Source organism: Mesoplodon mirus (genome assembly GCF_964341445.2).
Source record: "Mesoplodon mirus genome assembly, chromosome: 17".
Classification (NCBI taxonomy): Eukaryota; Metazoa; Chordata; class Mammalia; order Artiodactyla; family Ziphiidae; genus Mesoplodon; species Mesoplodon mirus.
Genome location: NC_138993.1, coordinates 48460898 through 48488227, shown reverse-complemented (window position 1 = coordinate 48488227; position 27330 = coordinate 48460898). Strand labels below are relative to the sequence as shown.

At 39.7% G+C, this 27330-nt stretch overlaps 1 protein-coding gene across 1 annotated transcript; it reads right to left on the bottom strand.

Moving 5' to 3' along the window:
• Positions 1-732: 732 nt before the first annotated feature.
• LOC309792472 (protein FAM170A-like) lies at positions 733-27124 on the bottom strand (the record flags this gene model as incomplete). Its single annotated transcript, XM_082602140.1, has 2 exons — positions 733-916; positions 26241-27124. The coding sequence occupies 2 exons, from the start codon at positions 27122-27124 to the stop codon at positions 733-735; spliced, it is 1068 nt and encodes a 355-aa protein (XP_082458266.1).
• Between the last annotated feature and the right edge of the window lie 206 nt (positions 27125-27330).

Below are 27330 nucleotides of genomic sequence, written 5' to 3'. Positions count from 1 at the left end.
AGTTTTGAGTCAAGTCAAATAAAGATGAGCGTTGCAAGTAGGAAATTCCAGGGAAATGCCAGACGGGTCAAATGACAGTTATCTAGGAATGGGCCTTTGAAGGAAGCTCCAAACCTAGTCCATCCCCTCTAGTAGCTCCTAACCTGTTATTTTTCACAGATACATTCGTTGTGAGCATACTGGTTTTCATAAGTACTGCAGAGCTGGGTAGAGGGTGTGGGAATATGACACATTTAAATACCAAAAACTTCACTGTTCTTACTGATACTCAGTCATTCTTCTTGAATAAATGCTCTTCGTATTATTGCAAACTTTTGGTTAATTTTCAGAGTTCTGAAAAAGTTGATCTTGAGAGTTCTGCCAGAGTCCTCATTGCTTTTACAGAGGAGTGGTTTCCAGAGGTTCTTTGTCACCACTTAAAAAAATGCTTTTGCTACCACTGATTCTTACAGTCCAATAGCAGTAGCTTTATTGCCCCAATAGTGTGGGATAAAAGAGTATGTCCCTGGGAAATATGCGATAGAAACCCCAGAAGTGTAGAAAAGGTATGGATTTGGGTCAAGACACCCAGTGATCCAGGACTGCTTAACCCATGAAAAGGCAACTACTCTCCATGTATTTGCTCATCTCTGTTTTGTACATTTACTCTTAGTTTCTAATATAAGTTTATTGTTAAGAATTGTGACCTTATCTCTGCTGAATTAACCAGGAAAGATATTTTCCGCACTCCAGTCAGGTGATCATCAGCCCACAGCTGACTGTGGTGACAGTCAATTCCAGAAAATTCCAGAAGCGAGGATGGACAGATGTGCTATGAACACCCAGGGAGGGCAGATAGGGCAAGCTTGGGGAGTTAGTTCCTTCCTGTGCTGGCTTGTCCTTCATGTTATAATGAGAGAAATAATCTGTACCATTCCTAGAAATAAGCATTGAAATTTTTTTCACAGTAGATATAAACTTTGATTCTATAGTAGTAATTTTCCTTTTTTTTTTTTTTTTTTTTACAGAATTTGAAATAAAAACACTATGGGAGGAGTTCTGTTTTTTTGTTTGTTTGTTTTTTTGTTGTTTTTTTTTTTTTGCGGTATGCGGGCCTCTCACTGTTGTGGCCTCTCCCGTTGCGGAGCACAGGCTCCGGATGCGCAGGCCCAGCGGCCATGGCTCACGGGCCCAGCCGCTCCGCGGCATATGGGATCCTCCCAGACCGGGGCACGAACCCGTATCCCCTGCATCGGCAGGCGGACTCTCAACCACTGCGCCACCAGGGAGGCCCAGGAGTTCTGTTTTAAAGTTACCTATTCTACATAAAATTTAAAAATTTTCACAATGAACATGGACTTCTTGAAGAATTTGCACATAAGAAAATAAAAATAACAGTATAAGACATTACAGAAAATTAAGGGTAATATAAGGCCAGAGGTCAGAAAGTTCTTTTTAATCTGTTTATTACTCATCTTATATAGGGACCATCTTTGCTGGGCACTTTGGCTAGAAAGTTGAAAATGCCACAGTTTGTGTTTCAGGAACTCACAGCTTATCAGGGAAGAAAAATGTATAAATAATTATAATACATCATGAACAGTGCTGATTGCAGAAGTCTAGGGCAATGCAGAGAAGGAGGTAGGAAGTGCTCAGCTTGTGGGCTTAGGGAGAACATCTCACAGAGACACACTTCTCTTTTCTGTCTGGCAGTCATTTCTCCACGTGAATCTGCCTCTGGCACGCAGGGCAGGATTTCAGTCAAGTTAGGTATGGTGTCTTGTTAGACCTCATCGCTTTAAAAGCCCTCCTCAAGGTCTCTATGGCGTTTCCCATTTAAGGAGGAAATTGGTATTACAAGAGTTCAGAGAAAAGTAGGATATCCACTTAGTATATCATCACCATCTTATTTGCGCTGTTTCTGAGCTGTCCTGGTCGTGTCAACTCCAGAAATGTTGGGATAACTGGCCATGCACGTTCTTTTGAGAGGAAGAGCAGAAAGAAAAGAAGATGTACAAAGGAGCATGCCCACCCCTACTCCCACCTTGCATTTCCCTTCCTCTACACCAGCTGTCAGTTTTCCAAAATAAAACATTAGGACATTTGGGAACATGATTATTACAGTAATCATTTCTTTACTTTGACCCCATCTTGACATGGTTTTCTCTCTTGGCCTTTGGAAAATATTTTGAAAATGATGTGAGCATAACATGTTTTATTAAGTATTGAGTCATAAGATTATTTCACTTATTTTAATATCTTTGTTTGGAGAACTCTAGTTTATGCACACTGCAGGAATCTGCAGAGTTGCAACCCACATAAGCCTGTGTAAAGTTTGCCTTTTACTCTTGAACCTCATAATCCCCTCAAGATACTATCATATTTTACACATTGTGTCTTTATCCCATCGTCATGCTACCATTCCCTCGTTTGGTGTGAAGGAGTAACATGCTAAAAGGAATTGTAAATTGGCCTAAATTTACCTCAAAGGTGAGGTCCACTCTAGCCCTGAGAGTGAGTGGCACAGTGTACAAAAAGAACAGATACCTGGTTTACAGCATAGGCCTCTTTCTCAGGGTCACAGGGACAACATTAGTAAAGGAATCATGATTTTCTCCTGTCACCACAGAATTTGTTAAGAATATCCTCTTTCCTCCAGAAATAGTAAAGATGGGAGAGAATACCAAGCTAGAGGCTTGTATTTTCTATTCCACTCTCAGTGGAGAGTTTAAGGTTACAATCTGATGAATTGGGATAATTTGAAAGTGGTGTGGAGTTCCCAGGTGGGGAGCTGGGGAGAGAAAAACAGCGGAAACTTGCCTTGGCCAGAGTGTGGAAGGGTAGAAGTGGCAGAAGCAAGCCAAGCTCAACAGGCACACAAAGGGGTTGGGAGCAATGTGGGGGAAACCAGAAAAGCAGATCCAGGAGAGACACGTGTAGATCTTTAGATGGCTGAGGCATGTAAGTCTTCACTGGTTGTTTTCCCAAGCCTGTCATGTATAATGGTTAAGTGTCCCATGGCCCAGGACAATCAGCTATGCCTGTGAGGAAAGGTCAGTCTCCTGAGCTTGATGTCAATGCAGTTCCCATCAACAGAGCACCTAATATATCCTTCTTGAAGTCTTTACTTCAGAAAAGTAGTCATCTTTCCTATATTTCTCTTAGAAGAATGGATTACTGGGTTTTCCCTGCCAGAGCTACAGAAAATGATTCTGGCTAAGGTACATAAAATGTTTTTATTGGGAGAATTTCATGAAACTCACAAATTCAAAGGGAGGTTGGACAACAAGGCTCTAAAAATACCATAAACGAAGAAAGGTTCAGATGCCTTGTAGCATGATTTAAATGACAGTACCTTTAGGGCCCCACCATGGGAAAGAATGTGTTCCAACTGCTTTTGTTCTGTTTAGTTTCTCTGTCTTTGCCTCATCCCACTCAGAGTTTGGAGTCCTGGGAGAGAGAGTGTGGGCAGCATCAGTTGAAAGGTGATGCCCATCCCTGCCTGGGGAAGACAGGTGACTTTTTCAGGTAACCCCACCTCACCCACACACAACAGGAAGAGGTCACTCCCTAATGGAATTCATTACTAAAATAAGAAGGAATAGAAGCTGACAGACAAAATATTCACAACAAGAGTCATGGCAACACACTCTCCAGTTTGTTGAATTAAATAGAATTACTTTTCTAACAGTAGGAGACACTTTGTGGTAAGAGTCGGGTTTAAATAAGAGCAGTGGATAGTCGAAAATGTAGTACTGAATCTTATGGTTACCAAAGGGGAAACGTGGAGGGGGAGGGATAAACTGGGCACTTGGGGTTGATGGATACACACTGCTATATATGAAATAAATGATCAATGGGAACCTTCCTTATAGAACAGGGAAGAACTCTACACAATATTCTGTAATGACCTATATGGGAAAAGAATCAGAAAAAGAATGGATATATGTTTATGTATGAATGAATCATTTGGCTGTGCACCTGAAACTAACATAACATTGTAAATCAACTATACTCTAATATAAAATAAAATTTTAAAAAATGTAGTACTGAAAACCAGGACCAACAAAGTTAAGGAAAGATAAGAATTAAATGCCAGGTTAAGTGAATTAGCCTGGAAACCCAAGGCAATGGCTCCGGCCATTCAGTGAAGACACAATCTACGACAAAATAAGGTGAGAGAATGGAATAACATGTAGAAGACTCTATGTTCATGACCAACTCTGGGGCACCCACTGAAGAAAAGTGATGTTGCCTAAGAAAGGTGGTCTTCTGGATGGAGGGAAAGTTTGAGTTGAAATAAAAGCAAATCCATATATATATATATATATATATATATATAAAATAGAGTAACTCTTTTCTTACAATAGTATTCCAATTAATAAAAATAAAAGAATAATGGGGACTTCCCTGGTGGTCCAGTGGCTAAGACTTCTCCTTCCAATACAGCAGGTGCCAGTTCCATCCCTGGTTGGGGAGATAAGATCCCACATGCCTTGGGGCCAAAAAACCAAAACATACAACAGAAGCAGTACTGTAACAAACTCAATAAAAACTTTAAAAATGGTCCACATCAAAAAATCTTTAATAAATAAAGGACATAGAAAAACCACCATTTGTCCAAAACCTTGGACAAATCACTGTTGCAGGTAAGAATCATCTTTGGATGTTAAAATGAGATGACAAAAATATGATGATGTAGTATCTCAAATTATCTTCCTGCAAGGTACGTATTAATAACAGAGGGAAAATTGTAACTTTACAGTGGAGAACCTTGGCAGATGCCACTTTAACTAAGTGATTGAAGTTAACATCACCACTAATAAGACATATCAAAATCATGTATCTTCTGGTGTGATACACTGGAAAGGGCACAGCATCACTATTGTGATATTCTTGCCAATAATGCAGAACTTCAATTCTACTCAAATTCTACAAAATAACTAGCCAGTAATCTTCAAATGTGTAAGGTTCTTTAGACAAAGAAAAAGAGTTATTGAAGTCACCATATTGAAGTCAAAGGAGACATGCCATCTAAATGCAATGTGAGATCCTGGGTTGGATCCTGAAACAGAAAAAAAGATACTGGTGGGACAATTGGCAAATTTCAAAAAAGGTATGCCAATTAGTTAATGGTATTGTATCAGTGTTAACTGGTTTGGATAGCTGCACTCTAATTTTATAAGATGTTAACATTTTGGGGAGGTATATGAAAACCCACAAGTATTATTTTTACTTTATGTCTAAAATATTTCAAAATAAAAAGTTTAAAAATATTTAGAATAGAAAGAAAAGAAGAGAGAGGGGAGAGTGCTGTTGCTTCTCTAAGTGATACTGCCAACATCACTGCTATCCAGGTCTGGGTGCCTTAAGTGACCCCACCAAGCTCCATTCACAGCTACACCTGCTGTTATGGACTGAATGTTTATTTCTCCCAAAATTCGTGAGCTGAAATCCTTACCTCCAAAGTAATGGTATTAGGAGGTGGGGCCTTTGGGAGGTGAATTAGGTCATGAGGGTGGAGCCCTCATGAATGAGATTAGTGCCCTTATAAAAAAGACATAAGAGAACTCTCTCATCTCTTCCACCATCTGAGCACACAGAAGATAGCTGTCTATGAACCAGGAAACAGGCCCTCACCAGACACCAAATCTGCAGGTACCTTAATCTTGGACTTCTCAGCCTCCAGAACTATGAGAAATAAATTGTTGTTTAAGCCACCCAGTGTATGGTATTTTTGATACAGCAGCCCTGAACAGTGTAAGACACCTACTAAGACAAACAACCATTCATTCTATGCCTCAGTTTCTAATTGAAACAGCAATTAGCCAAAGAAATGGTATTTTCAAATAAATAAATTTATTTATTTATTCTATTCTATTCTGTTCTATTCTATTCTATTCTTCTTTACTGAATTAATGCTCAATTCTAATCTTCCTACATATGCAGAATTAAAGTATGTAAACATGTGGTGTGCAAAATGAATTTCTGCATATGAAACCAAGTCTGTTTTAATTGATTTCCATTTTATGTAATGTACGTGTCCCTATAGAACAAAATTTAGCCTTCAAATGATATGCACAATTGGAGAAAGCTTTGATCAACCTCATGATAGTGGATTGACACAATAACTTGCTTTGATTTCCAATACCTTTCCAATGGAGGAATAGAGAGTCATAATCAGTAAACTAAGTAGCAATCTATATCTCAAGCACTTCTACTCATGGCTTGTCCCCACACAATTTGAATGTGTGCTGTATTTCTTTATGAAATCTTTCTGAATACCACCTCAGAGCCATTGTCAAAATATTATTGGTTATATAATATTCCAAAGTCAAGAGGAATGGTTTCTTAGAGCTCAAGAACACAATGAAAGGCTGTAACTTAATACATATGACATATTTGGATGGAATTTTTTCAATAATATTTTGAATTTATTTTAGGACTTTGATGAGTATGTTGTTTCTCGATGATTGAATATAAAACCATTGAATAGCACCCCAAATGGGGGTAGAGGCTAGTGACAATTGTAGACTGGTAGAATTTGATGAGAATCTGAGATTTAAAAACCAATTCCCAAAGCAATAAAATATCTTTGTCAAGGTAAATAATGTTTGCCTGTTACGACCTTTCAGATAGCATGTGCAAAGCCACCTTCAGATTACCTCACATGATAGAGTTTTATTTTAAAGGATGCCCAAGGGAGTAAGACAGATTACAAACAGCTGCATAGCCAGGTTTCCAAGACACTAGGATAACTTTCAGAATCCTTCCACAATAACAAAGCTGGGCCTCATGGAGGAAAGAAATGCCGTTCAGAATACAACATGGCTGGAAAGACCTTGCGGTCATTTTATGCTCCCCGTAGCAGGCTTCCTTTATGCACTGCTCAGCATGGTTATTCAGCTACTCTCTGCCGCTGCTTCCTGTGCTCTGACTGCTCCTGATGAAATAGTTTCTGCTCTGCAATCTGCCACACAATGCTTGCTTATTCACAACATCTGCTACCTCATAATTTCTACTGGATTATCACTGCTTACTACCTTCTCTCTCATCAGGCTCCATTTCTGTATCACTTATGTGTTTGTGTCCCTCTCTGTGTCTTTTATATTAAAACCCCTAAAAGAGAGGATTTTTTTCAGATTTTCTACTTAATTTTGGTGTCCAGCTCTCATGGTAGGACCCTCATTAAGTCTACTGACTAGTCTACAAATGGTTGGGTTTTAGTTGACGTTCATTTCAGGTCCAGCATTTCCAGGTCAGATGGAGCAAGGCATAGTTTCTATACATCTTATGTGTAGAAATCCCAAAGAAGCCAATGTGGGCATGGCAGGTTCTCCTCAGATTCTCGAAAACAGACTATAAGCACATTGTCTGGCTTACCCATTTGACTTTTCACACCTCTCTGAATCTAGAAAGAAAATACAGCTTTAAGTTTTTATCCATAAAGTTGGTTCTGTTATTGGGATCATCAGCAGGATATGAGACTGCCATATAGGATCTGAATCACCATCAATCATCACTAAACAAAGCAGAGTTAACTGGCTTATGGAGCTATAGAGCTTTTCCTGCTGTGCCCATTAGCACAGCTAACCAGCTCAGCTAACCAGCCCACTAGTTATAACACGTAAACACACCCTCACACCCAAACACAGCCATCACTAGCAAAGTGCATCTGTGATGAATGAGATTCAGTCAGCCTTCCGGCCTTCCAGGCTCAAGATAACATTTCTGCTATTGATAGTATCAATTTATAATTTAATTTCAGGCCCTAGCTCTTAAGAGATAAGACTGTTTGCAGAGCTAAAATCTAATCCAGTAGAGGGTATTGGACAGAGTTCCATAAATTCTGATGACCACAAGATAGCCTGATATCCTTAAAACTCTGCTAGAATACATTTTATAAACCTGAATTTCTAAAACAAGGAATAATGAAAACGGTGACACCAAATTTAATATTTGCTTATCTCATTAACCCAGATGCATGAACTCACTGATCAGCCTGAATGTACTCTTTTAAAGAAAAAGAAGGAAGAAATCCACTTGTGATCTTTACAAAAGGGCAGACAAATCACGGCTTCCTCTGAGAGTAGTCAGTGAAAATTGGTCTCATATCTTTATTAGCTTATTATTTGCTTTTCCTTAAGAAGACAACACTTGCTTGTGGTAAAGGTCGCAAACCATACAGAATGATAAACAGAGGTCATTATTAATCATTCCATATCTGGCTTCTTCTTTGAGCGTCTGCCTCCTATATATTTATTTCAGGAGATCTGCCGCTGTAAACCCTGTTACCTTCAGCTCTCCTTGACGGTGGATGCTCCTTTCTGCTCCGGGATTGATGTAGGCGTAGACTAAGTTATCAGGCAGCTCCTGACTCATCCAAGGAGGATAATTTTATTTCATGTCTGTTTAGCCTCTGTTTTGTGCTCTCTAGAAGGCATCAGTTCTCTCAGGTGAAGAACACAATAAAATTTAGAAATGCTCCCTCAGGCTGAGAGGTTAGGAATCATGCCAAGATTTCGCTGAATGGAGTCACTCTCTGCATAATCTTCCCTGCTCTGGCCAGCTCTCACAACCGCATGCTGCCCTTTGATTAGAGGAGTATTAAAGGCAATGGAAAATCACTCAGAGGTTTGATTGCCAGTCATTTTCTTCTCTTATCCAGTTTCTGTTTTATAGGATAATCCCAAGGTGATCTCTTGCTCTTCCCTTTCTTTTGCCATTTTTCGCACACACGTGTGTGGCGAGTGTGCATATGAAACCAATGAAACAAGCAACCATAAATAATAAGCATCCCCTCTGTCATTTTCTTTTCCTGAACCACACCCTCTTCCTCTCCTAACAAAGAACTTTTGAGAAATCGCCTTTCTCCTCCGAGTGTGGAGCAAAATCATTAAACAAAAATTATAGGGTGGTTTAGCCAATTTCTCCACTCTACTGTGAATTCTTCAAAGCTGTTATCCCAGGATGCTGCCTGCATGCTTCTCCCTATCCTAAGCATCTTCCACCAAAGTATAAACAACAGTGAGTCAGTTCATCAAAATGGTCAGAAATGTAGAATTTAGCCCATGAGAACCAACCTCCATTCTCCCTCCTCGGGACAAGTTTCATCTTTGTTAATCCTACAACAATGGATTCTGAAATAATACAAATGTAAGTTCCTTGTAAAATAAATTTATTCTTTGAAAAACTGGATAAGGATAAAGAACATCATTCACACTTTAGATGTAAGTACTTTAACTCTAAATTGTGTAAAAATAGTCATTATTAATAACAACGACAGAAACAGCCACCTGAGTGGTGGGAAATGTAAAAAATCAGAAATTTTGCTAAGCCTGAATCTTGGCTAGTCTTTTTTTTTTTTTTTTTTTTTTTGCGGTATGCGGGCCTCTCACTGTTGTGGCCTCTCCCGTTGCGGAGCACAGGCTCCAGACGCGCAGGCTCAGCGGCCATGGCTCACGGGCCCAGCCACTCCGCGGCATGTGGGATCTGCCAGAACCGGGGCACGAACCCGTGCCCCCTGCATCGGTGGGCGGACTCTCAACCACTGCGCCACCAGGGAAGCCCTTGGCTAGTCTTTTCAAATGCAGATTCCTTTTTGCCAGATTGCCAAATGTGTTCTGGAATATCACTGTACTGACATCCATGGAAACTGGCATCTAATCCTGGTTTTACCTCTTCTTAATTGTGAGTTCCTGAGCAATTTATTCTCCCTCTTTTCCTATTCCATTAAATGAGACGATTGGTTACATAGATCTCTAACATCCTTTCCTGCTTTCATATCTCATGGACATCAGGGTCGAGCATTCAACTCCCTCCTCCTACGTATCCATAGGGAAGAACTTCCAAAAAGGATCATTCCAGGCCTCGCCCTCATATCTCTCCTAATTAACGAATTTGGAAGTCCATTCCTGTGTAGGCATCAGCCTAACCCCAAGAAGCATTCTTCCTCCATTCTTCTATGCCTTAAGTTTTCCAGTACAGACCTCTGCTGGCAAAGCCTATTGTTTTCTAACTCAGACTATGACTGGGTGAGTAAATTTAATTCTGAGGTAAAGTGTAAGTGTATCTTCACATTCTGCAGAGATTAGGTAATAAAGTGGGTACTTTGATGCTCATTTGCCTGACTCCTATGGTTATCTCTTCATTGCTTCTAAACTTGAGGGGGTAGGAAAGAACCGTTATATATTAACTTCCCTGTAAAATGTCAATTAGAGGAACAAAAGCTTGATGGGAACAACTAGAATCCAGGAAGGGAGGGAGGGAGGGAGGGAGGGAGGACAAGTTGAAAAATATTTGTTGAATGGGTAAACTGATAGACAAATACATGAATGCTTCTTATTACTTCTTAACAGAACAATTTTATATAGATGCTCATTTAAATGAAGCAATCTGACATTTACTGGATTGTTGCATGTGAGTGTACATGTTTTGTATTTTTTGTCTGCGTGTAAATGTATTTCCATATTCCATACACAAAGTACATTGTCAGATTACAACGTACGATAGCACATCAAGGTTTATTTGGAGTTTCTTTTATGCCCAATAATCCCTAGACTGCAAACTCTATAATTATAGAGTTGGAAACCTATTCCTTTTGGTTTTCTTATGCTTAAGATATAGCTTAGCATTTACATTTATTTGCTAAAATAAACAGGTTGATGATTTGGAGGAGCTTCCCCAGGCCTCTCCTAACTGAGTGCTTGCTGGATGCAGATGCCAATTATCCTGAATTCTGAAACTGATTTAAAGGGAACCTTGACAGGACACTTTGAAAAGGAAGGAAGCTAGTGCTTAGTTGTGTTTGTTTATGAACATATATCATTTATTTAATGATTAAAATCACAAATATTACTTAAATATTAGCTTTAGTTTTCAAATTAAAATGTCTTCTTAAAAATAGAAATTCCTTTATACATTATTGGTTGGAGTGTAAATTGATACAACCTTTTCTTAGAATAATTTGGTGAGATTTAGCAAAAGCTTCAAAAATAGCCACTAACTTTCACCTAGCAACACCTGTTTTAGAATTTATACTAAGAAAATCATTATGCCTGTGCACAAAAATTTATGTACAAAAATTATTTCTGTAGGTATTTCTTATAATAGTAAAATTTCAGAAACTTTTAAAATGTCCAAAAGTAGGAGTTTTTTTTTTAATAGTAAATCGGTATTTAGGAACACAATATCCTATAAAATTATGGAGCAAAAAGCACAATATATTCTCAAGTTAAGTTTATAGCATAGTATTACTGAAGGGTTAAACGTTTTAAAATAAATATATGTTTGTCTATACATATGCCCCTTAAGATGCCAATGTCATTGTTGTTGTTTTTTCAACATGTATTAGTTGAAGTTAGTTCATACATTTTAGGAGACAACTTTCCATGGGTCTCTTGCATTTCTACTTATTTTGCAAGTAGAGACACTGACTGCTATTTTTTTCAGACTGTCTTTCCAAGACTGTTTGTATTGTGAACAGCCTTGGAAGATGTAGGGTCTCCTTCTGGAGCAAAGGGTACATTGGTTTACTCTCCAGTTTAATAAAGATGGTGTCTCCTCTGAGACAAAGTTCAGACAAGCTATTGTGCGTAAGAAAAGATTCAAGTTCCCTAAGCTCAGTGTCCCTCTCCTGTAATACAGCTCACTGTGTTTATGGGTGCCAGTGGGCCCTCTTTGTGTCACTCTGTGGGAATTGGGGCTCAGGAACTACTTCAAAACATGCTTATACTCTATTGTTGTACTAAACTGTCCTATATCTCTGACCAAGAAGTCTCGTGTCTTCTACCAGCATCTATAAAACTATTGCAGGCTAACTTTGCAGCTTGCAGTTCTTGATAATGTAGGTTGTTTTATTTGTGATTTTTTTATACATTGCAATCTTACTACAATAAATATAGATAACTTTAGAACCAGATGTTTAATGTTACTTTTTAAAAGAATCTGAAAGCCAGGTGCAACGTCACAATAATGTGCCAATAATGGCGTCAGAGGATGCTGGTCTACGTGGCAGGAATGGGGGTGAGGCAGCTAAAGAGACTTTGTCTGTTGGTAAACTTGGACCTTCTGGTGATGCTTTTCACATGTCGAGAGGCTTGAGGGCTCTGCTTTCAACTTAGAGCCTGTTGAAATCTCAGGCAATCCACTGCCTATTCTTCATGCGGTTCATGGGGCAAGGAACTGTCCCAACAAAATAAGTTGCTCTCTTGGAAAAAATGTCAGCTGCAACGTCTGACAGGGAACAGGTGTTTGGTGCATAGGACCCAGAGTCAAGAGCCTGCTGCCTTTAAATGTAACTGTCAAGTGATCAGCGTCTGCCAGCAAATGGCACTGGGAACAGAGCCCTTCTTTATAGAACAGATGAGACTTTATAGTTGCTGGAGGTTATAAATGTTTGTGAATGTGGCTGTGCGTGCATATGTTCTCTCATCAACATCCACTGGAACACAGAAGTAAAATGTTTATGAAAATGTCTTTATCGGGTGGTAGTTTTACTTCTATAATTTGAAATAAGATGAAATGAATAGAGTGTAATTATCTAAAGATTTCTTTGGCATGTATCTCCACTGTACCCTGGAACTCAGAGATGGTGGTTTAAGACAAAGAAAACAAAGGAAAGGAAGGGAGGCTCTTCCCTTGCCTCTTAAGCCATTGTGCTATATTCTCAGGAGAAAGGGGACGGCTGAGTCCATGTCTGATTGATTTCAGGGAATGCAGACTTAGAATAATTAAATTGGGGCTTTCTTTCATTCCTAAAAGAATTTTAAAGTAACTATTGCTACATAAATCCAACCTATAAGAAGACCCTTTAGGTAGAAGTTGACTCTCAGCCATTAAAAAAGTTAATCCATTATAAATGAGTACAAATAAACCTAATCCAGTTCCCCAGCACACAGTTGCCTCCCACTTACACTTTTAGGATTAGTGTGGATTTCTGAACCAGGCTTTGATTCCCAGTCCTCTTTCTCATGGAACGCTAGAGTCACATAAGTTTCCTTATGACACAATGGCTATTAGTTCCTTCCACCAACATCCATCATCACTGTCCACCTTAGTAACAGAACTCCAGTTTTATTCAGAATGGCAACATGTCCAGGTAAAAGGCTACAGTTCCCAGGTTTTTTGTTTTGTTTTGTTGGTTTGTTTTTTGCAGTTAAATGTGGCCAAGTAACTAATTTCTGGTCAAATAGAAGAAGTACCCTGCAGATTTTCTAGGAAGGTTCTTTAAAAGGGAAATAATGCTTCCTCCTCCTCCTCCTCTTTTCTTCCCCCCCCCCCTTTTGCTACCTCATTGTTGCAGATGGAATTAGAGCAATTATCTTGCTGATGGAAACCAAGGAGGGCAGAAAGATGGCAGGATCCTGGTCTCTAGTGATTTTGTGCTTTCTCCAGACAATCTCCTCTGAACTTTGTTGTTATTGTGGTTGTTTACATAAAAAAAATAAACCCTGGGTGTAAAGCTACTTCAACAATTCTAACTGAACAAACATTCTAGCTGATACAGATTGTCTGCCCTCAGATTAGACATTTATCACAAACTCTTTGGTGAATGTCTAAAATAGATTTGAAAATTTTCAGATTTTGAAAGAGATAAAGAAATGGTGTAAGATGGAAGAAAAAATCTAGGCACTGAATTAGCAGAAAGGATTACATTGTTTTCAGATTACAAAATTAAAAAGGATTCTACATTGCTCTGTATTTGAAAATAATGGATAAATACATATAAAAAGATTTTCTTCAATATTTCATTCCATTTTTGCTCATGTAGGAGAGGCATTATAGTGACATGATTTGAAATCAGATGGCTTGGGTTTGTACCTGGTCCCATGTTGCACCAGCCATGTGATAGCAGACAAGTTCCTCTCTCTCTCTGTTTCCCCTTCTTCATCTGAAAATAGCACCTTTTTTTATACGCTGTTGTGAAGATTACTTGATTTAATACAGATACGTGGCTACAGTGACTGGCATATTTTGTCACCTATAATTATTATATGTATATGACCTCTATACTTTGAAATATTTCCATACATCTTTATTGGAGTATAATTGCTTTACAGTGTTGTGTTAGTTTCTGCTGTACAAAAAGTGAATCAGGGCTTCCCTGGTGGCGCAGTGGTTGAGAGTCCGCCTGCCGATGCAGGGGACATGGGTTTGTGCCCCGGTCCAGGAAGATCCCACATGCTGCAGAGTGGCTGGGCCCGTGAGCCATGGCCACTGAGCCTGCGCGTCCGGAGCCTGTGCTCCGCGGCGGGGGAGGCCACAACAGTGAGAGGCCCGCATATCGAAAAAAGAAAAAAAAGTGAATCAGCTATATGTATACATATATCCCCATATCCCCTCCCTCTTGCGTCTCCCCCGCACCCTCCTTATCTCACCCCTCTGAGTGGTCACAAAGCACTGAGCTGATCACCCTGTGCTACACACCTCCTTCCCACTAGCTATCTATTTTATGTTTGGTAGTGTATATATGTCCATGCTACTCTCTCACTACGTCCCAGCCTCCCCTTCCCCCCCCCCACCGAGTCCTCAAGTCTGTTCTCAACATCGGCATCTTTATTCCTGCCCTACGATTAGGTTCATTGGTACCATTTTTCTAGATTCCATATATATGTGTTAGCATATGGTGTTTGTTTTTCTCTTTCTGACTTACTTCACTCTGTATGACAGACTCTAGGTCCATCCACCTCACTACAAATAACTCAATTTCGTTCCTTTTTATGGCTGAGTAATATTCCATTGTATATATGTGCCACATCTTCTTTATCCATTCATCTGTCGATGAACACTTAGGTTGTTTCCATGTTCTGGCTATTGTAAATAGTGCTGCAATGAACATTGTGTTAGAGTGATAATCTTTATTTTATACCTAGCAAAGTGATAGGGCTCTACAGTTCTGCAGGATAATTAAAATGAAGTATATGACTTGTTTGTGTGTATGTGTATCTGAGGAGGGTGAAAATCAGAGATGATCACACTGTGAAGAGCATAGAAGACATTCTTCTCTCTTTCCCTCTGAACTCCTTCCCCATCTATCACCAGCGATGCCACAAAGTAAATGATAAAGTTGTTCAAATATGTAAGAAGTGGTCCTCCTAAACAGACAACTAAATTTAATTTCTTATGTCTGCATTCAGACCTCAAAATAATAGGACTTGAGATTCCATGGAAAATTCAGTCTCACTTGTCTTCTGCTATATTGCTTTGGTTTATGATAGACTCAAGGATTAAATCTGCAGCCTAAATCTTTGAATATATATTAATATTATACAATTTACTTCAAATTTTTAATTTTTATTTAGGGAAAGTCTTACTCATTTCTAGTCATCTATAGTTATATCACTTGACTCCGTTTTTTAATGGGTAATATATTCATTATATTTTTGAATAACTAGTTGTGCACAGGACATAAAATATTCTCCAGTATCTCCCAGTGTTCACATTGTCTTTATTGGTGACTTTGTTCATTTATATTGTACACGATGGGAGCATAAGACAGATTTGAGTGCCCTTAGTTACCTTTCCTTAGATTCACTCATCCCTCCCTTTCCTCCCTTTATGATGTTGCATTTCTAATTCTTTTCTGCTTTTATTCTCGATTACTTTCTGGTATTTCTTATTCATCTACATTAAGGTTGCATATCCTCAAAATTTATTATTCTGTGGAATTCACCCACAGAAAGGAATTATCTGTTCATTGCCAAATTATGCCCTTTTTATTAGTTCATAATTGAGTATTACACCATAATTCCCTCTGGTCCTCATTCTTACAATTGAGGATAATCACTGATGATTATTTACCTTTTTCTTTTTCTTAACCAGCTGGAAAGATATTTTATGTACTATCTTTAGGAAGAGCAAACCAGTTTAGTGTATCAGTCAAAATCACATCTTAATAAAATAATTTCTTATAAAAATGCTTTCTACCACCCCTATCTAATCTGCCTATCTGCAATGCAGTTTCCTTATTTCCAAATCCTTACTTATCAACAGTCTTTGCCTTATCCTGTCACTGTTGACCATTGATCATACTGTTGATATTTCCAAAGATTCCATCTCAAGCCTCTCAGTTTCAGTAGATAATGTTTTCGGAATGGAAAATATTTTATGAGCTCTCAAACCTAAGCTATGTAGAATCCAGCTCCTTATTCATTATGTCTCACATCAAAGAAACCAGAGTCACATTCACAAAGTGAAGAATCTCTCAGAGACTACATTTCAAGTGAGTTCAAAAGTTCCCATCTCCCAATTATCCTCAGTTAGGATGGACTAAAAAGTTTGAGTCGCTAGATTTCAAAAATGATTTTTAAGTCTTTGGTTTCACTTGTATCCCCCATAAACACTTTTAACAACATTGCTTATTTGTAGCAGATCTGAACATAGCACGTTTTCTAAATTTTGTTTTCCTTGCTTCTCTAACATTCTAGTTCTGCTGACCTAATTCTTTTCATAATTTATTATAATCGCCTCTGTTTCTCTCTCTAAGCTGTGCTTATATCATGTTTGTTGTTGTAACCACAAAGTAGGCCATAATTGTACTTCAGTACATCGTTGCTTGAGGAAAGGAAGGAGTGGATGATGTAGAAACTAATAAAAAGACTAGCAAACCTTCAAGTAGATAAGTAGAAGGAAGAAGGGGAGAGGTTATGATCATGGTCATGGACAATCACCTGCCTATGTCAGGTTATTATATAGACATTCAATGCTTTCATTTAAAATTAAAATGAGGCACTGGCATTTGACTCTTGATAACTTTTTCTAAGACACTCTGCCATTCCCCATCCCTTTTTTTGCATTAACATGTTAATTTTTCTTCCTCCCAAAGCAGTCATTTGAGATAGGACCATTAGTTCATGGGAGCAGAAGTATGTCAATATCACTCTAGAAGGAAAAAAAAAAGGGCTGTATCCCATACAGAACTGAAAAAAAAAGGCATGATTTTCATCCCTTTAAAAAACCTCTATCACTTGGAACATTTATTAGAATAACAGTAAGGCTGCCAGGTTTCTCTAGGGCTGTTAGAGATTCAGGCCCATTTTTAATGGGTTTTATTGTATTTAATCCTCACAACAATTGGAATTGTGGAGAAAGGTTAAGAGTGACGTCAATATGAGCACAACAGTATCTCTAATAGAAAATAGGCTTAATTAGGAATAAGTAGCTCTGAGCTCTGGTTCCAGTTCTGCCACTAACTACCTTGAGGAATTAACTCAAGTGACTTGGCTCCTCTGGGACTTAATTTTGTCATCTATAAAATGAAGGGCTTAGACAGCAAGCTCCAGCTCTAAAATTCTGTGTGTATTTTTATCAAAGAAAATGCATTTCAGCCACTCATTTCAAAGTTAGAATTCTTATTACTAGAGATAGAAATAACACAGGAGGCTTAAGCATCATTGCGGAGGATGAGCTGCCTTCTTTTTACCCTTCCGAAGGTCACTCCCCTTTGCCCACTTGCTTTTGCCCAGAAAAGCACATTGAGTTCCCTGGTCACATTTTTACATAGGAAATAGTTTCTTGCTTCCCTATCATCTCTTTCCTATTGGTAATGGTCAGTATTTGACTTCCAGATAAGACATTGGAAAGGTAATATCATGGGATCAACCTACAACATATAAGTTGAAACGAGGGTGGTAGAAATGTAAAATAGCACAGGAAACTAAGAAGAATGTCATCTGTATACCAGAAACTTTGACGTGTTTAGAATGGCTTGAAGGAGTCATTGTTAGCCAGCTAACATGCCTTGAAAGTTAACAGAGGAGACATGGCAGAATACCCCTATATCCTCTAAACCAGAGAGAGAGGGGAGACCACAGGACAAGTACAAATAATACAGAAATGGTAGCGACGCCTCTCTGAGCTAATGGCCAGACAAGCTGACAATGGGAAAGGGTCTCCTCCAGAGAGGAGTGTTACCTAGAGGCAGGTGAAGAGCAGAGCACGTTTTTAACACCCTTTCTTCTATGCAATACATATGCAAGTGCATATTTTCAATAATAATCATGAAAGGAAGCAAATTACAATAATGACCAGGAAAAAAGTCAAGGATAGGGCTTCCCTGGTGGCGCAGTGGTTGAGAGTCCGCCTGCCGATGCGGGGGACGTGGGTTTGTGCCCCGGTCCAGGAGGGTCCCGCGTGCCGCGGGGCGGCTGGGCCCGTGGGCCACGGCCGCTGGGCCTGCACGTCCGGAGCCTGTGCTCCGCAACGGGAGAGGCCGCGGCGGTGAGAGGCCCACGTACCGCAAAAAAAAAAAAAAAAAAAAAAGTCAAGGATATTGAAAATTCCTTTTTATTAATTTTGTCATAATTTTTCCCATAAAAATAAATGTATTAATTAAAAACAAATAAGTATTATAATACCAGAGGGAAAGTCAATAATGGAGTAATATTGTAAATGGAAATAAAACATAAATCTACATATTGGTCTGTTACAGTAACAGGCCTTAACTTCTACAAATTAGAAAATGACATCTTCAAAACTGTTTTATTTTTCACATATTCACATTCATAGACAGTGCAGCCTTGTTGCTATAGTTGTTCATAGTTGACCAAAACCTATTCATATTAATTTCAAAAATATTTTTTGAATAAAGCCACAGCTATACATATAGGAAAAACCTTAACCATAAAGATAAGTTTTGCAGATAGTTACAAAAATCTCATTTTACAATAAATTCCAGAACTTGCAATACTGCCTGTGTCTTTGTTTCTTCAAAATCGATCCAAGCAGCTCTCAAATCTCTCTGCAGTCAAAAAATTTCCACTAAAGTAGCTTCACCAGAAAATTCATTACATCTGTTTCTTCCAATTTACAATCACTATGCTCACTTGTTCATTTTGTAACTACTATTTAAATGCTGGAATATCCAGTCCCTCAGGAGTTGGAAAACTGCTCCCCAAGCAAGCTTGAATTATTGTGAACCTTTACAAATTTACTTTTCAAACAAGCACATGTAGCTAATCTCTGTGTATTAGGAGCTGACTATATAATTTGGAGTTCTCTGAATTACCTTCCATAGAGAATATAATGTTTAACCAATGGTAAGTCATTTTAAAATGTACTAATTTGAAGCCCTGCCTACGTTATTAAAACTCAGCCATAACTGTGTCAATTGCTTAGAACTTAAACCAACAGATTTTTTAAGAGAGGGGTATTTTATCATTAACATTGTTTAAATTTGCTGGTACATAGGGATAATAAGAAGCATATCAACATTCATCAGTTATTTTGTTGTTTGTGGATTCTCTGCAGTCAATGCACACCCTTATTGCCTGTACCCAAGCTGACCACTCCTATTACCTCAACCTTGGTGCACTTCCAACTTCCAATAGCTAAAAGGCAGCCCAGCATCAGGGCTTCCCCAGAAAGAAGGAAACACTAGAGAACTGAGTTAGTGTTTTGTACCAAGGTTGCTGCACGAAACAAGGAAATTATTTCTTCAAATATTTATGTCTATATTAAGATATAAAAATAAAATACAAAATAGGAGACCTTGAAGACCACTCTGTGGAATAGAATGCAAAACCCAAAATCCAACTCTGGTCACTTAAGAATTTGCTATATGACAAAAATGTCATTTCAAGTTGTTGGGAGAAGGTGAACTATGTGTTGGGCAGCTGTATAAATATATGTAAAACATATAAATGTTCCTCCTTTCTCATTCCACTCACAAAAAATGAAATCTAGACAATCTAAAGAGTTAAATGTGTTAAACACACACACACACACACACACACACACACAAAACAGGAAGGAAATATAGATGAATTTTTATATGCTATTGGACTGAGAAAGGAATTTCAAGGCATAAATCAAAGATAGAAACCACAGGGAGAGGACTGACATTGTCAACTGCATAAAAATTGTTTTTACACTTTAAAACAAACAATAAACAAAGTTAAAAGGCAAGCAACATCCTGGGGAAAAATATACTGTGTCGTGTATGACAGAATAAAAACTTTCACAAATCAGTAAAAATAATAATAAGCATTATTATTATTATAGTAGTAATAATCCTGAATGGAAATGGACAAATAACATGGAAAGGCATTTCACAAAATCAGGAATGTGAATTGTCAAAAAAAGAAAATTCAACATCATTATAAAAAGGAAAATAAGCAAATAAAACAACAATGATGTCACCAAACTCAGGTTCAGCTGCTTGCCACTCAAAAGCCAGTACTCAAGAGGCAAGTGTTGGTTGGAAAAAGAAAGCCTGCTTTATTCAGGTTGCCAACAACCTGGGGAGAAGGTGGACTGGTGTCCAAAAACCAACTGGGAAGATTCTGCATGACCATGAAAGTTTTTAAAGGGAGAATCACTTGGGGAGGGAGTCAGAGCCTTCCTTATCTTCCACCATGTGCAGACTTCCTTCTGACTGGTTGGTGGTGAGATAACAGGGTGGTGTTTCAGGAATTTTGTGCTCAGCCTGAAGTTACCATCCTCTACCTGGTTGGGGGCGTTAGTTCCTGCAGAAGAACTCAAAAGCTATTGTTATGCATATTTCTTGAGGAGGAACCAGGACACTGTCCCAAGGCTGCACTGTTGTTTCTTGACTGCTCCTCCTTTGTTTCTACATTCCCTCCCTTTTCTGATTAGCAATCATTTGAATCTGCCCTTTGTAACTCAGGGAAGGTCAAGGAGGCTGAATGAAGCTTATTTCCTGCAAACAAGAATCGGGGGACACAGAAAGGATTTGTACCTGGACACCACAGGGTCTTATTCTATTTCAATGAGGTATTTTACTCTTTTTTTTTTTTTTTTTTTTTGCTTTATAACAAATTTTACTCTTTATTTGGAATTTGTGTTACTCTCTGTCCAATGTTGATAAAGGATCAGCAAAATGAATATTATTTGATGTAATACAACATATAAATCACCCTTTTGGGTAGTTATATCTGCAGTACAAATCAAAAGCTTCAAAAATATGCCCTGAGACTCCACTTCTAGGAATGTACACATGGAAATAATTAGAGATGCACACAAGATTTATGTACAAAGGTTTTCATTGCCCTGCTACGTTTAATATGAATACAGAAATCATCTAAATAACCAACTGGAGAAAAATGGTTAAATAAATTATAATGTATCCAGTAACAAAATACCATGCAGTCATTTTAAAAAATCATAGTATTGAAGCATATGATTATACTTTTAAATGTTCATAATATAATGTTAAGTGGAAAAGGCAAGATAGAAAACTGTTTATACAAGATAATTTCAATTTTTAATAAACAAGATGTTTCCATTTTTGAATAATGGTTATTTTAGGTATTGGGATTATTCGTCCTCTACAATTACCTATTATTTTTCTCCTCTAAAATTACCTATATTTTCTACATGTTCTACAATGATCATGGAACCGAGCAGGACCCTGTAGGGCCCTCCCAGGCACAGAAGCTTTTCTGTGTCCCCCATTTCTTGCTTGTAGGAAAAAGGGTTCAGCCTCCTAGACCTTCCCTGAGTTCCAAAGGGTAGATTCAAAGTTATTAATTAGGGGAGTGAGGGAATACAGAAAGAAAATATAGTGCAGCAATTGGGCAGGTCCTGGTTCCTCTTCCCGAGACGTGCATAACAATCTGATACATATCTCTGAGTTCTTCTACAGGAGCTGGGGGCCCCACTCAAGTGAAGGAAGGTAACTTCAGGCTGAGCACAGGCACGTGGACCCCAGACTAGTTGGAACCAGAAGGCTGATGGACATTCCTGGAACACCATCCTGTTACCTCCCCAACAACCAATCAGAGGAAGGTCACACACCCTGCAGCCCTCCCCCCAAAATTTGCCTATAAAAACTCTTCCCCGAAAATCATCAGGGAGTTCAGGTCTTTCTGAGCATGAGCCACCCTGTTCTCCCTGCTGGGTCCTGCAATAAATAAACCTTTCTTCACTCCAAACTCCAACGTTTTGGTTTATTTGGCCTCACAGTGCATCAGGCACGTGAATTTGGGTTTGATAACAATCATATAATACTTTCATAATCTAAAAGAAAACATTGTGGTTATTAGAAGGAAGAAAATGGCTAAACTTGGGATAACCCTGCTGCCTGTGGCTGCCACTCCAGCCCCTGTGCTACAAGGACTTCCTTGCTGATTTCTTTCAGAGGATGGAGGCAGTTTTCCCCAGGTTCTCCTTCCCTCCAGAGCAAAGACATATTTAAAGGCTTGGTTCCCAGTGATTTGTTCACCAAAACATTGTATAGAGAAACATGATTCTCAATAACTCCCCACCAGGGTGCTCCAACTGAGGTAAGAACTTGTTAGAACTTGAATTGTGTCCCCCCAAAGTTCTATTTTGAAGTCCGAACCCCTAGTACCTCAGAACATGACCTTATTTGAAAATAGGATGGTTGCAGGTGTAATTGGTTAAACTAGGATGAGGCTATACTGGGATTGGGGTGAGTGAGATTGGGTGCCCCTTGTCCACTATGACTGATATCCTTATAAAAAGGGAAAATTTAGACACAGAGACATGCAGAGAGGGAAGATGAGGTGAAGGCACCCAGGAAGAACACCATGTGAAGATGAAGGCAGACAGCAGGGTGATGCTTCTACCAGCCAAAGAAAGCCAAAGAAGCAAGGGCAGAGCATGTTCCTTACAAACCTCAAAAGGAACCAGCCCTGGGGCTTCCCTGGTGGCACAGTGGTTGAGACTCCGCCTGCCGATGCAGGGGACACGGGTTCGTGCCCCGGTCCGGGAAGATCCCACATGCCGCGGAGCAGCTGGGCCCGTGGGCCATGGCCGCTGAGCCTGTGCGTCCGAAGCCTGTGCTCCGCAACGGGAGAGGCCACAACAGTGAGAGGCCCGCGTACCGCAAAAAAAAAAAAAAAAAAAAAAGGAACCAGCCCTGCCAATACCTCAATCATGGACTTCTGGAATTTTTATTCATTGTCTCCAGAATTGTGAGCAGTAAACTTCTGTGGTTTAAGCCACCCAGTTTGTGGTACTTTGTTTTGGTAGCCCTAGGAATCGAATACAGACCCAAGCATTTTGACTTAATCAGGTGTCTGTTTCTCTAAAGGTTGAATACAAACTGGAGGGACATTATGGTTTTGTCCATGGGGTAATCACTTTACGATCTCTCTGCCTTGGCAGATATACAGCACAAATCTCACCCTGCTATGGCAAGACCCAAGGTCAAGAGGCTAAATCCCTCTGCAAAATAACATTGAGACGCTCTTCACCAGGGATGGAGTTGTGCACTTGCCAATAGTTTTCACTGAGAAACGTGCATTTCTCTCTGGTAGCAGGCAAGGGAAGGGGTGGACTTCCTGTGGGGGAGGAATACATGGAGGAGTGTCACTTTGGAAGAAAGAAGTACCTGCAGGTACCCAGGCTACATACCACAGCCTGGGGAGAAAGGGTGGTCCCTGCTAGGGAGGGTGGGTTGTGGACTGAGAAGGGTTATTTATAGTTTCCAGCTTTGTTCTCTCTGAGTTGCAAATCTCATCTGCTTTTCCCAAACCTTCAGAAAAAACTTAAGGATTATGGACTCACTTATCACCGTGGGGAATCAGAGGCCAGGGAATGTAATCTATAGGGGGTAGATGGGAAAGGATTGACAGCCTGTTGAGAGAATCCAGTCTCAAGACCACAAGTGGTGACGTGCACGAAAGCCATGCTGGGGTCTAGAGACCCTTGGTTCACTAAAGTGGCAGATGGCCGCCAGGACAGATTTGGGAAACATGTCAGTTTTCCCTGGACAATAAAACTGGTAAAAGACTAGACTTTCTGAACACTGGCAGGGTGGTACTTAAACTTTTTTTTTTTTTTTTAAGGCACTTAATTGTTGTGAGACCTCACAACTGAGCAAGTCTGGGACACACTTCTTTTTTTTAAAATTGAAGTATAGTTGACTTACAATATTATAGGATGGGACATACTTCTTTATAACACTATGCCAGGCACCCAGATTTTTCAAAAAGTTCATGCATTCAGCATTTTCTTTTCAACAGCTTTCCATAGATTTGGCCTCAGATCCGCAAAGTTAGAGGAACAATATTATCCCATTAATATTTTCGACTATAGATTTTATTCTAAAATGTTTCTACATATTAAGAAAAAATATAAGTTTAACCAAATGATAATAATCAGTATTTGTCTATGCAGTGCTCTCTGTTTTCTTTTTTGGTAAGATAGATAAATCACAAATAGGTTAATGTCTCTATCTCCCCATGGCTCTAGTCCAATCCACCATAACAACCTCTGATTTGGGCCCCCAACATCTTCTTTTTTTTTTCTTTCAATCCATTTTCTTTCCAGCAGTTAAATTAACTAAAAATGCTAGTGTAACTTTGTAACTTCCCATTTAAAATTCTTCAGTACTTTCTCAAGGAAAAAGAAATTTGTCAGGGACTTGATGCATCCTTTACCTCCAGCCTCATCTCCTGCTCTTTCTGGGAATTCTTTTTCCCCACTTTGCCTAATTCCTAATTTTCCTTCAGGTTTTAAATTTAATAGCACTTTCTCAGGGGAGCCTTTATGATCCAGGATCTAAGTCAGCTGTCTAAATCATACTTTGTAGCTGTCTTCAATGAAAGCTGTACTTTCTAATTATATATTAGTTTGATCATTTATTTGTATAGTATTGATCGTCCCCACTTTTAAATACTATAAAGGCATAGATTGCTTTTCTATTGAGTTGTACTCTGTCCCAAGGTTCTAACAGAATTTCTGGCCTCTTATAGGTGTATTATGGATGTGTAATAAATACTTGATGAATGCGTAAGTAGATGCCCTTGAAATAGTACTTGAATTGTGTCTTAAAGAGAGCACTCAAGGGGCTTCCCTGGTGGCGCAGTGGTTGGGAGTCTGCCTGCTGATGCAGGGGACGCGGGTTCGTGCCCCAGTCAGGGAAGATCCCACGTGCCGTGGAGTGGCTGGGCCCGTGAGCCATGGCCGCTGAGCCTGAGCGTCCGGAGCCTGTGCTCTGTAGCGAGAGAGGCCACAACAGTGAGAGGCCCCCGTACCGCCAAAAAAAAAAAAAAAAAGAAACATCAATGAAGACCTAAGTGGAATAAAATCAAATAAAGGCAGCTGGCATGGGAAATGGATATTAAAAAACAGGACTGTGAAAAATAAAAGAGGAATAAACTCTACAGACAATATTTTTTAAAAAAAGAGAGAGAACACTCAAATATATTAAATTATCTTTTTCAAGGCCAGGATTGTTCTTTTAAGCAAGAGGTGAAATCTGCCTACATGCTTAAAGATGACAAATGGAGAAGATCTTCAGGTCTAGAATTTTTCAGTTTCTCAGAAGCAAACCTAGTAAAGCTTCTCAGCCCATCCACCATTTTGATGAAATAAGAATATCTGGGAATTGATTTTAATGATGTACTTGACTGAAAGGCCCCAGAATAATTTTTCTCATCCACCCCAAGACCTTGCTTGGACATGATTTTATATTTTGTTCCTCAGCTTTAAGCAAGCATCAGTCTCTCCTTTCAGTTTCTTTTCTCCCTGAAAGAAAATATAATCCCTTACCCTGGCTCTAACATCAGTTAGGTATATAACTCTGGCCCCAGTTTCTTCATCTATCAAATGGGAATAACACCCAACTCCCTAACTGACAGAGCTATTTTAAAGATCAAGCGATTAATCATGAAAATGTAAAAATTCTCATTTTATAACACATTGCAAAATGTTAGACACAGAATGGTTCCATAAACACTATTGATATGCATAGCTAATGGTTACATTTCCAAAGAATTTATCTAATGGGTGTCACTGGTGTTTGTATTTGTAAACATACATCTGTCAGTAAGCTTCAACCTATAGCTAATCAAATAAAAAGTCGAGGAATACAGGGAAAAAGAAAAGAAAAAAATACAGGCAAATATTTGATTAATAAAATAGAAGCAATGAATTTAAGGTAGAAATAAATTACCAACTCCAGTTTTATGCATTTTATTTCTAAAGTTTATGCAAGTTCCCTTATATACAGTCTTTTTTTTTTTTTCTTTCTTTTTTTTTTGGAAAATGCCCTTTATTGCATAGGACGTTTCTATTGTCATATGAGGTTAGACTGAGTGCCGGTCCCTTCATCCTCCTTCAGACCACGGCATTCTGTCTGCTACTATCCCGAGGGTCCTTTCTTCTCCCTCTTCCAAGGGACGGCCACACCGTCTTCCAGGATCTTCTGTCCCATGAATCTCAGTTGCTGTGTGGAACTCAAAAGAGAGAAAAGACCCTGCCTGCGGGGTCTCTTTGGGCTGGGGCCTTCCCCCGTGTGCTGCTCTCCCTCATTCTCCTTTTCTTCTTGCTTCTCTTCCTCCTCCTCCTCCTCCACCTCCTCGTCCTCCTCCTCCTCGTCCTCCTCCTCAGGAGTGCTCTCGGATTCCACATTGCCCATCAGCTGGGCCATGGTGAGATGAAAGACACGGCAGCTGAAGCCCTCCAGGACGCCGCCCTTCACGTGCTGCTGGAGGATCTCCAAGGTGGGGAAGACCCGGCAGCAGGCCATGCACCTGAAGCCGGTCTCCATGGTCACCATCCAGTCCGCTGTCTCGGCCCTGGGTCTCTCCTGGACTGCAGGTGACCCTGATGGGCTGCCTGGCTCTGCCCTTTCCTCATACTCTTTCTCCTCCCCAGTGGGCTCACTGTCAGACAGGAGGCTTTCGGTGAACACATCAGAGGGGTAAGTGCCTACTGTGCACGCATCCTCAGGAAGGGTCACTTCTTCTATCGTCAGCTGCTTTTCAGGCAACTCCAAGGGTTTCTTTGTCTTCCAGGAGACAGCTACACCCTTGTTCACTTGTATCTGCATGTAGTATATTTTCATGCCCCTTTCCTCTTTGTCTGGGTGCAGATAGTTCTTACAGGGTGAAGAGGGTGAGGAGGAGACACAGTGTGATGGGGGAGCGGTCTCCCCTTCTTCCTGAACCTGGGCTAGGGGTGCTGTAGGCTGGGCAGTGTCTCGATGAAATCTCCGGATTCCAGTGTAGATGAGCTTGCGCAGAGTAGAAGTACAGAAGAAGTATTTAGAGGCAGAGGAGACCTCCCCTGCCCCTGGGCTGCAGCCTTTGGCCACCACAGTGGATCCAAGCTGAGGGGGATCCTCTTGTGACTTCGAGATTCCTCCTCTGTTCTCGGCAGTTTCCTGGGACTCTTCATTTTCCAGACGTTTCCTCTTTTGTCGCCGTTCCATCGTACCAACTAGAAGTCTCCCTTATAAGATGCCTCAAGAGATGTCCAACTCCTCCTCTTCCCTACAGGTTGGCCCTTGTTGGCTCTTGGGCAATCCGTTGAAATGATTCAATACAAATAAAAATAGTCAAGTCTCCTAAATGGCTGAAAAACTTGTACCACTTAGTGAACCAGCAGTACTGCCTAGTGCTCACCAGGGCTGTTATG